The 11,422-nt window shown below is 52.7% G+C and overlaps 1 protein-coding gene across 2 annotated transcripts; it reads right to left on the bottom strand.

Annotated features, from left to right (window-relative positions):
• Positions 1-7,129: 7,129 nt before the first annotated feature.
• On the bottom strand, positions 7,130-10,206 carry LOC134399540 (uncharacterized). Of its 2 annotated transcripts, none has more exons than XM_063127613.1 (3): positions 9,643-10,206; positions 8,857-9,516; positions 7,130-7,555 (listed from the first exon to the last, which is right to left on the bottom strand). In XM_063127613.1, the coding sequence occupies exons 1-3, from the start codon at positions 10,177-10,179 to the stop codon at positions 7,130-7,132; spliced, it is 1,623 nt and encodes a 540-aa protein (XP_062983683.1). In that variant the 5' UTR covers positions 10,180-10,206. The 2 variants fall into 2 exon arrangements, with proteins under 2 accessions (XP_062983683.1, XP_062983684.1); XM_063127614.1 differs by having other exon boundaries at positions 7,142-7,555; positions 8,701-9,516.
• Positions 10,207-11,422: the final 1,216 nt, after the last annotated feature.

Below are 11,422 nucleotides of genomic sequence, written 5' to 3'. Positions count from 1 at the left end.
CCGCCCAGAGAGCTCCGGCTACTGGGCGGTATAGAAATGTAATAAATAAATAAATATTCAAGCAGAGGCCAGATTGACCATGAAGTAGCCTATCATGGGGCTGTTCTGGGTCCAATTGCATTTTATGTGCCTTTATCCACTACATGAAATGGCTGCAGAAATGGTAAGGGAATAAATTATAGCTAACCTGAATGATTGCTCCAGATTGACACATACTTTCCAGCAAAGGGTGTGTGAGTATGGGTGTCTGAAATTAGCTGTATCATAAATAAGTATTCCCGTTGTGTACAATGTGTATTTGAGAAACATATATGAGCTATTTGCTGTGATGGTGATGAGCAGTGCATGTAGCAGGAGTTAGGTCCAGATCTTTATGGAGGACTCAGTCACTTTCCCTGCCTAACCACCTAATGATTGCTATCACAACATGAGGTTGCCATGTCATTGCTAGGACCATATGACACATAATTAGGCAAGAGGAAGACCCATGTCAATTTGCTCTATTGGTTTTGCCTGGAGGGTGGGGAGAAAAATAATTAATTCTACAGTGTAGAGTGGAGTGACTCAGAGGAAATAAGGTACTGAGGTTAAATAAGAGGCTGGCCCAGAAGTTGCTGGAAAACATTCAACTTCTGGTTTCCTGTATAGAATATGTTACCGTAATTACCAGACCACTAGGCACTCCTGCCCTAGACTTGTATTTGACCTTGCTGGGTGGTGTTTTTTTTAAAAAAATAAAAAAATAAAAAAATCTAAGCACAAGGATATGAATTTCTGTAATTCTTTTGATTTGTATTTTCCTTTACTTCATCGGGGCAAAGTAATACCAAGTTCCCAGAAATGACGGAGGAAACAATTTCTTGGTGTTCCCTCTCCTGGGCAATAATTACAATTTGCCTGGAATGCAGTTTATTGTGATTCATCAAGCACACTTCCCAAGGGCATAATTGTGTAGCACCTATATAAATATCTGGCCCAGTTAAATTCTTGCAAACAATCAAACTGAAAATAATGGTGGACGAACATTAAAAATGTACGAAGATGAGATTAACAGAATTTCACAGTTTTCAATGCATATCAGATCTTGATCCAGCTTTTCTCTATGAGAAGATTTCTATTGACTCCAAAGGGAATTAAATCAGAGGCTGAATGATGTTTGCATAGATACTGGGAATAGCAGACCAGCTTTGTTTAGTTATTATACATGCAGGATTCAGCTAGAAAAAAAACACCTTCCCCAATTTTGCATGTCCATCCAGAAAACCCCCTGGTTAAGAAATCTGCATTCCAAACTATATAAAACATATCTTTTATTTAATTGCAGACCAATCAACTGCCCCCCTAGACAGTGTTGGAAGGACCATAGGATATTTTGAATTCCCAGCTCCAAGGTCGGAAACAGTTATTGCTCATCTATGTTTTGATCCTGGAAAAAAAATCTTTGATAATTGTGGGTGTTCATGCACTTTTAAATTACATTGCAATGATGTGGGGAATAAAGAGATGGACAGCAAAAATGGACTTTGAGAGTCCATACAGTTGCAAAAAGACTCATTCTCCTGAAATGTGGGGCTTCCAGAATTTTTCCAATGCAAATCAGGTTAATTTTGATAGGGTCATTGGCATAAGATCTTTTTCAATTTGCATCAGAAAACATTCTGATGTTCCAGAGCAGGGGTGGGTAACTTGTGGCCCTCCAGATGCTTTGGCCTACAATTCCCATCATACTTCATCATTTGCTATACTGCTTAAGGGCTGATCGGAGCCAGTGGTCAAAACATCTGGAGGGCCACAAGTTGCTCACCCCTGCCCTAGAGAGATCTAATTTGCATGTTTGTGTAGTAAACAACAACACTTAAAAAAAAGTACCCCATGTTAATTTTTTGTGCCAGTACACTGCTCAAGAACAGTATAAAAATGATATAAATAAATACATTAAATCAAACAAGTATTTGACCTGAAATATTTTATGGAGAAAAAATTAAAGCACACTTAATGTGATTTAAATGTTACATTATGTACACATTTTTATTGGAATAATGAAAAAAGTTAAAGACAATAGCAAGTACTTTCTTTATATTGTTTAAATTTAAGAAAAACTCAGTGTTACTGAAAACTATTGACACACAAATGAATTATAGAAACCCAAAATATATGAATATGCTGACAATTGCTCTATTTAGATAGAGTTCATCCCTCTTCCACTGAGTTGTTGGGGCATCTTCAGATTCACTGACACTACTTATTAGTTCCATGTCACATCAAGATATACATGAACTTCAATGACATATATGTATGCTAAGGATAATCACCTGAAAAAGTCTGATTGCAACTTTGAAATGGCAACGCTTGACTAAAATTGCATTTGCTATTGGCATATGTTCATTTTTACCAATGAATTTATGAAATAGAACATTTCTCATGGAAAAATAAAGCACTAGAAAAATTTCCTCAAACATTTTTTCACCTTACATTACAGTCAGACTCCAAGCCTGGAAAGATAAACACTCATTACCGATTATGCAATGGTCTAAAGACCTTACTGCTTGCTCGCTCTACATTTGAATGTGTAGCCTATAGTCATCCATCTCATTGGATGCTTTTTCAGATATATGGATTGCTTATATTGATTTAAAATGCAAGTGTTGAATTTCTAAACTAATGGTGTTGTGAATTGTCATTTGGTTTTCTTGGATCCCCATCAACTTCATCTCTTGCCCTTGTCCTTGTCACCAGTTCAAGGTGCCAAAACGAACAAGGCAGGGTTATGTACAAGAAAGCAGAGTCGAGGCAGTCAGTTTCATCAGGTGAAGTCGGATTAAATCAGGTCAAATCTGGGCACATGAAATCAAGGGCGTTACTAGACGAGGCTCTAGCGCGCGTTACCTTCCGCAGTCACGTCGAGGCTTCCAGATGACGTTCACGAGGATCCGCCGTTATCCCGCGGTGAAGCCTCTTTCTCCCGACTTTAAAAAAGTGAGTTTTAGGACGCCTTTTCCTGCTGTCCCGCGGTAATTCGGAGTACGTGTGGGAGGATGTGAGGTCACTGCGGTCCGGACTGGGCAGGAAAAGGCGTGCTAAGGGGGAGTGGTCAGCGGCTTCGGTCAAGCCGCCTCCGCCATTTGCGCGCAGTCCGGCAGCTGGGGCAGCGCGGCGGAGCGGCTTTTTTTTTTTATTTCCCCAGTGACAGTTTGCGCAGGAACGGAGGACCGCAAAAGTGGCTGGTGACTCCTTGCGGTGGGCAGCTACCGTGGCCGCATAATGGCGGTGCTGTACGCTGCCTGTTAGTGTGGGTACCAGGCTGGCAGAGGGCAGAGCTGTTTGTGGGCTGCTGCCATGGCTACGGCCAGATGTGGGTTGGCTCCTTGGGATGGGGCACAGGGCACAGAGGCGGTCATCGCCGCCGACACCTCAGAGGCATGATGGGAGATGTAGGCACAGAGTGGCCATGCAGAGTGCCCATGCAGATGTAGGGTCAGGAGAAGGCGTGCTTAGGGGAGTGGCCAGCGGCTTCGGTCAAGCCGCCTCCGCCATTTGCGCGCAGTCCGCCAGCTGGGGCAGCGCGGCGGAGCGGCTATTTTATTCCCATAACTACATTTCGCGCAGGACCGGAGGACCGGAAAAGTGGCTGGTGAGCTACTGTGGGTGTGGGTGGGCAGCCAGCTGGAGGGAACCGGCTGCCAGAGGGCAGCAAGCGAGGGTGGGCGGTCATCTTCCAGCGGCCACCCGGCAGCAGGTGAGGGAAGCCCCTTTAAAATGGTTCACTGCACTCCCCTGCCCTTCCGATGCGGAAAGTAACGAGCCCCGTTCTCTCTGCTTAGCCCCTGAATAGGTATCAGGCATGGGGCCAAAAGGGCGGGGCATGACATGGAGACACCAAGAGATCCTAGATGTGCTGGACATTTGGGGAGAAGAAAGGATTCAGCAGCAGCTGAGGGCTAGCCACCGCAACTTTAATGTGTTTGAACAAGTGGCACGGGAGATGGCCAGGAGAGGCCATGACCGAACCGCCAAAGAGTGTCGCACTAAAACCAAGAGCTTGCGGTCAGAGTACCGGCGTGTAAGGAACCATAATGAGAGGTCAGGCAACAATGCCACCACGTGCCCCTACTATGACAAATTACATTCCATTCTCCGTGGGGATACCACGACGCGCCCCAAACGCGTGGCAAGCAGTCTGACAATTACTCGGACACAGTCCACACGTGTAACTTCCCGAGCCACTCAGCCACCACCCTCTCTTCCTGTGGGCTCCCAGGACATGTGTGAGGACGCCAGCGAAACCACCTCACTCAGCAGGGATGTGGACGAAGACACATCAGCTGGTGAGTGTGCCCGTCTGCCTCCCCAAGCCCACCCCTACACCTCCCCACCAACTTCGGCAATGGGACTGCAGAGCCACCCCCAAGGCTTGCTGGTAGGGGGCGGGAGGTGGGGGCACCAGCACAGCATCCCATGCCAGTGGGAATCCTCTCTTCTCCATGCAAAATGCCTGGAGGAGGGGGGCCTGGAAGGGCTGCATTTGAGGCCCCTGCATCTCTGGGGAGGGGAAGCTGCCCTTCCCCCTACCTCCAATGATTTCTCCTACATGCCACCAGATGATGAAGAATCCAGTAATGTAGCTGCAGACTCTGACAGCGAAGCAGGTGAAGGCACCAGCAGCCAGACTGGACGGAACTGTGAGTATGTGCCCACCATACAGCATCCCCACAACCATGGGCATTGATCCTTGGTAGAGGGTGGACTGGCAAATGGTGAGGTATGAGTGTGACATAGGCCTGACTTTGCCTTGACAGGCCCCCCACAACCCACTGAAGGTGGCTCCAGGGACAGCCCAGATAGAGGACGTGCTCCTGGTGAGTACTCTGCACTCCTCAGGTGTGCATGTGTGCTCCTGCAACCACTCAGACATGCTGGGCACATGGCAGCACTAACACACAGGTGTGTGGCCACATGTAGGTAGGCAAGGATCTACACGGCACCCTGGCAGGTGCCCTGTGCTGAATGCCCTGAATGGGGGAAGGTGCAGTTAGTGTGGTGGGTGGGTGTGATTGAACTGCCTTCAGTCCATCACACCAACAGGAGGGGAGCAGTGGGGGAAGATCTTGGGAAGGAGCCTGCAATTCCCCAGATGCACCAAGGTCGATGCTGTGGGAGTGGGAGTGGGAGTCAGCATTCCTCAGCCATGGGAACGGCTCTCACAGATAACAGAACAGCAGAAGTCTGGGGCTGGAATGCAATGTTGTGAGTTAGCCACCCACCAGCACCACTGCCAGCTGCTTAGTTGCTAAGGGCAGTTCTAGGCGCACAACCACACCCTTTCGCTGCCAGGCAGGAAGGGGCACTTCACCTGCTGTGCCCTCTTGTGCAATTGGGCGGCTAGATGTGCAGCAGTGTGCTTGCCCAAGGTGGTGGTGTATCTGTATGGCACTGCACACTCCACCTGATCCTCACCTCCCCTGTTCAGTGCTGCCGCATGTGTCTGAATAGCCAACCTTCTCCACACAGATCCAGGGGTGGCAAACCCCAGGGCCACCCTGTCACCTGCCTCTCGCCTTGCAGAGATTCGCAACCGTCGCTCCCAGAGGAGAGGAGGAGATGCTGCTCTGGAGATCATGCGCCAGGCAGCAGCAGACAACGCCCGCATCCTCCAAATCCTTGAGCGTGACTCTGACAACGTCAGCGAATATCTGGACATCGCAAGGCAGCAACTCCAAGTAGATGCTGAAAATGCGGCAGCAATGGTGCGCTGTGTGGATAGGGTAGCCACCTGTCTGGAGGAGCTGGTCGGTGGCATGCGTGGTCTGAGGACTGGCCCCCCTAGGCATAGGGATCGCCCTGTGAGGGCACTGCCTCTTACTGGCCCACAAACTGGTGGAGTGAGAGGCAGGGACCCAGCGGAACACTTACTCCCTGGCCCACTCTGGGAGGAGGCTCCCGAACCCCCACCCCAGAGGGAGGAGACCCCATCCCCACCCCAGAGGGAGGAGACCCCATCCCCACCCCAGAGGGAGGAGACCCCATCCCCACCCCAGAGGGAGGAGACCCCATCCCCACCCCAGAGGGAGGACACCCCATCCCCACCCCAGGAGCAACCTCTTTGTGCCCCATCCCAGGGGGGGAAAGGCAGGGCAAAAGGCAAGGCAGCCCCACCGGCTGGGGGGGCTCAGACCAGGGCCAAGGCAGCCCCACCGGCTGGGGGGCCTGAGACCAGGGCCAAGGCAGCCCCACCGGCTGGGGGGACTCACGGCAAGGGTAAGGCAGCCCCACCGGCTGGGGGGGCTCAGACCAGGGCCAAGGCAGCCCCACCGGCTGGGGGGCCTGAGACCAGGGCCAAGGCAGCCCCACCGGCTGGGGGGACTCACGGCAAGGGTAAGGCAGCCCCACCGGCTGGGGGGGCTCAGACCAGGGCCAAGGCAGCCCCACCGGCTGGAGGGCCTGAGACCAGGGCCAAGGCAGCCCCAGCAGCGGTGGGGGGGAATGGAAAGGGCAGGAGCAGGCACCTGGAGCCTGCAGCACCTCCCCCTGCAGTGCCTGGGGAACCACACAGCCCACCTGCCAAGCAGCAGCGCAGGGAGTGGCCGAAGCGTAATCCCAAGGAGCGCCAGCCCTACTCCCCATGAAGGGGGGAAGGTAGTATTGAGTGTGGGGTGGAGTGGGGTGGGGTGGCTCACCATTCCTCCTACTCCTGCCAGGGACCCTGGCCAAGCACTGCATAGAAGCGCACACACACCTTTAAGCAAAATATATTAGATTTTTTTTTTTTTATAAACATTAGAAAATTTGTACTTTTTTATAACAACAACAAAGAAAAGCTTTATTTTTATGAAAACCATTATTTTCAAACACATTAATAAAAAAATAAAAACGCCACAGTCAGGGGCCTTGCTGCTCGTGAGCATCCTGCCTGCAGGATGTCTTTATGGCCCGGACGTCCCGCTCCAGGCGGGTGACCCTCCGTTCCAAGGAGCGCACTGCGAAAGGAAAGATGGTATTAGTGATGTATGCTGCAGCACCCCCCCATGAGCACACCAAACACTAGAGTCACTACTTACTTGTTCTGCGCACCGCCCCCTCTAAGCGGCTGAACGACCGCATGAGGTCTGGAGTGACAGCCACAGCAGCTCCATCACCTGTCACAGAAAAGAAGGGGTGTTGAGGAGGTGAGGGATGGGAGTGGGGAGTGCACAACCAGAACTGTAGTGAGGGAGTGGGTGGGCAGGTGGAATGGTGCACAACCTGGCAGGGAGGAGGCCACATACGTGTTCATTTGGATGCCACTAGACTGATGTGCACCACTCCCTCTCCAATGAATGCAGCCTCTTCCCCAAGCCCCCAAACAGAAGGTGCGTGGAACCAGCACCAACCCCTGCTTGTGGTAGGGCTGTGGACTTACCAGGTGGTGCGGTGGGTGGGCTGCAGGGAGGTTGCTCTGGGGGGGCCGCCTCAGGAGGGGGGCCTCCCTCCCCACTGCCCTCCTCTGCTGGGTGCTGCTCCTCCTCAGCTGCAACAGGCTCCTCCTGGCACACAGCCCGGAGGCGGGCACGTTGAAGCCCTGTGAAGGTAATAGGCAGGTATGCATCAGTTAGTGGGCCAGGACATTCATTGCGCAATGAGATGCCACATTGGAACCCACATTACATGGGCATGGTAAGCAGTTCTAGGGGCCACTGCCTACATGGAACCAGGATGGGGGATGGGCTTTGCACCTGGCTGCCAACATGCATTATACATGGGCTGGGATGGAGAAATGACAAGTTGGCCAAGGCACTGGCATGAGGCTGAGTGCAACCACCACACAGAGGGGCAGGCAATGATTATAGCAGGTGGTGCAGGGCAGCTTCAGCATGGCTGCAGTGTTGGGGGATGGGGCACAGTGATACAAAGGGTACTTACTTGTTGGGCGGCGCTCCTCCCACGAGGGTCGCCCAGCCCGATCCCACAACTCGTGCAGGAGGGTGTAGAAGGGGGGCTGGGCTCTCCTAGGAGGGCTACCCCGGTAGCACTCCAGAGCCTCAAAGAAGGCCGCCTTTAGGCCTTTAAACTTGCTCCTGCACTGCTCAGCAGTGCGGGAGTAGCCCGCGATGGAGAGGCTCCTTGCAGCCCTCCTGAAAATATCAATAGTCTGGAGGCTGGAGCTCCTCATGAGGCGCTCCGACCTTCCAGACTGCAGGAGGAGCTCAAGGAGCATCTCCATCTCGGGCTCCTGCCAGTAGGCGACCCTCCGAGGCTCCATCTTGACCGGGGTAGGCCTGACGTACGCGCCCCCTGTTGACGTTTTTCGGAACTGCGTACATGCGCAAAGAAGCGGCCGATGCCAATAAGCACGGTTTGCCCTTCGGAGACATACGCTCCCCCTGTTGACGTTTTCCGAGATTGCGGACGTCCGCAAATAAGCGGACGATGGTGATAAGCACGGTTTGCCCTTCGGGCTACATTTAGGATGATTTCACGTTGCGCAGTTTGACTGGAGTTTATTATTATTACTAATTTATATAGCACCATCACTGTAGATGGTGCTGTACAGAGTAAACAGTAAATAACATGCATGTGGGCGTACATAGCATATATATTATTGCATACATGTGGGCGTACATAGCATATATATTATTGCATACATCTGGGCGTACATAGCATATATATTATTGCATACATCTGGGCGTACATAGCATATATATTATTGCATACATCTGGGCGTACATAGCCTAGAGTTGATTGCACACAAGTGGGCATACGGCTGTTACTCTGGGGTAAAGGACTGGAAGGACTGCACAGGGGAAGAAGCACAGTCCAATTTTATGAGGCAGGCTGTCAGCGGCGGTTAGCCCACAGGAACTCTCTGACAGCATCCCGCACCTTGTGCCCTTCCCGGGTGTGGCGATTGGCCTCATTGACGTAGGGCTCGCCCAGAGTAGCCAGCTCTACAGAATTGTGCTCCGCCGCCTCCACGAGCATGGCGTGCCCCTTGGTTTCGCAGATGTTGTGCAGGATGACGCAAGCACTGATGACCGAAGGGATGTTTTCTTCGGCCAGCTCCAGGCGCACGCCTATGCTCCGCCACCTCCCCTTGAGGCGGCCGAACGCCTGCTCCACCACAAGGCGTGCTCGCCTAAGACAGCGGTTGAAGTGGGCTTGCTGTGGAGTGAGTGCCCCACCATAGGGTTTCATCAACCACTCACGCAAAGGGTACGCGCCATCCGCAATAATGAGGGGTGGAATCTGCTGGCCGTGCAATCTGATTGTTGGATGGGTAGGCACGAAGACACCTGCATCCATCGTCTCACAGAGGCCTGAGTTGGCAAAGACATAGGCATCATGGTTCTTGCCGCTCCATCCTATTTCCACATTGATGAACCGCCCCTTGTAGTCGCAGGTCCCCTGCAGAATCATGGAGTACTCATCCTTCCTGTTTATGTATTCTGAGGCTTGGTGTATCGGAGCTTGGAGAGGAATATGGCTGCCATCCACCGCGCCCACACAATGAGGGAACCCCAGCTCCCCAAAACCATGCATGATCTGTGGGGCAGAAAACACAAAGGGCATATTAGTGACAGCGCCATTGTTCCGAAGTTGCGGACCTCCGCAAAAGTGAGTGCCTGTTCCCAGCGCATTCCCCCACCCCATCCCCCATCCCCCACTCACCTCTGCCACGTTCCCAATCTTGACTGTACGAGCTAGGAGGGTCACTTCCATGGCAAAGCACACCTCCAGGACTATTTGTGCCGCCGTAGAGCAGCCTACCCCGAACTGCTCTGCTGTGGTCCTGTAGACGCAAGGGGTAGCCAGCCTCCATAGGGTGATGGCTAGGCGTTTCTCCACTGGGATAGGTCTACGCATGACAGTCAACCTCCTGTCCAGATGCGGCCGCAACTCCTCCACGATTTCAAAAAAGGTGCCCCTGCTCATGCGGAAATGGCTCAGCCATTGCTCATCGTCCCACTCCTTCAGGACAAAGTTCTCCCACCAGTCCTTGCTCCTCGGCCGGGCCCAGAAGCGGCGGCGTGTCTCGCGGACGTAGTCGCCATACGCGGCCAGCATGGCTAGCCTCGTTCGGCAGAGGGCGGCCCGCAGCTTGCTGCGGCGGAGTAGCCACCTCCCCAGTTGTTCCCGCAACTGCCGCCGCCTGGCAGCCACCTGTGCACGGAGGCGCTGATACTCCGACAGAAGCAAGATCAGCATGGCTATGGCCGCGCAAAGATCGTCACGGTCCTCATCAGGGAGCATAGTTGCCCTCTCGGGTTGGCTATCGTTTCCCGCACAGACGCGCACACACAGCCACCTCTGCTGCCCTGATATGCTGCATCCGGACAATGCGCTTCCGCTGGCGCAGCTGTTTCTGCCAGATGTGGGTTGGCTCCTTGGGATGGGGCAGAGGGCACAGAGGCGATCATCGCCGCCGACACCTCAGAGGCATGATGGGAGATGTAGGCACAGAGTGGCCATGCAGACGATTGACCTCGGGTCATATGACACCCGCCACGACCCCCATCAGGAAGTGAGCGCATCAATGTTGACCCTCAACAGCACCAGCAGCACTTCGGCTGGCACTGGCACTGCCGCCGCTGCCGCCGCCAGGGCCGGCGGCGGCATCGCTGACGGCTGCGCAAGTTTGCGGTCTTTCGGACGTGCGCAAACCGTGCAGCGAGCGAAAAAAAAAAACCGCGGCAATCAGGCCGGTGTGGCTGCGCAACCGTTCTCGCGGCGGCAGCAGCACAACCGGCGCAAACTTCCGCCACAAATCGAAGGCAGGTGTGGATGATGAGGCGTCACGGCTGAACGGGAAAAGCCGCTTTCACCGCTCCTCAACGACGGAACACCCGGTACGTCTAGCAACGCCCCAAGTCAAGCCAGGTCTGGTGGTTTGCAGAATCTCAAGGCAAGGTTAGACCAGGCAGGTCTTTCAGGACCTTGGACAACTCCAAGCTTGTCGAAGTACCGTCAGGGAGCACTGATGCCTCATCAACAGTCAAAGGCTTCCTGAAGCCTTATAAAGGCCAGGAGATCTAGGCCTAAAGTTAGCCTGGCCCCCTCAGAGAAGCTGTTTGATTCTTAAAGGGAAATTGCCTGATTTTGTAGCTGCCTACTCCTACGGTGTTGGGGTGGTGAAGGCTGTAATGGGGGAGTGCTCTCCACATCTGAAGTGTCATGAAGAGCCACATCTTCTGATCTGGAAGGCCCTGACATAGCAGAGGATGGGTTAAGTCTTTTCTGTCTCTGAGTCCTCTTCAGAGTTGGCGAGGAGATCAGATCTGAGAAACATGACACCTCTCTAGGAGGACATGTAACAGGGCCTCAAATGATAAATATAGGTTCTGGGTAGAGTGCCATTCTAAAACATCCAACCAGTGGTGCACCTCAGTAATTTTAGACCCTGGACTTAATGGTCTTATAGGGATCCCCATTTAGATGACCATGTGTATTA

This window comes from Elgaria multicarinata, chromosome 5 (assembly GCF_023053635.1).
Source record: "Elgaria multicarinata webbii isolate HBS135686 ecotype San Diego chromosome 5, rElgMul1.1.pri, whole genome shotgun sequence".
NCBI lineage: Eukaryota > Metazoa > Chordata > Lepidosauria > Squamata > Anguidae > Elgaria > Elgaria multicarinata.
Note: the sequence above shows the minus strand (reverse complement) of the source record. Positions and strands in the feature narration are given on the sequence as shown.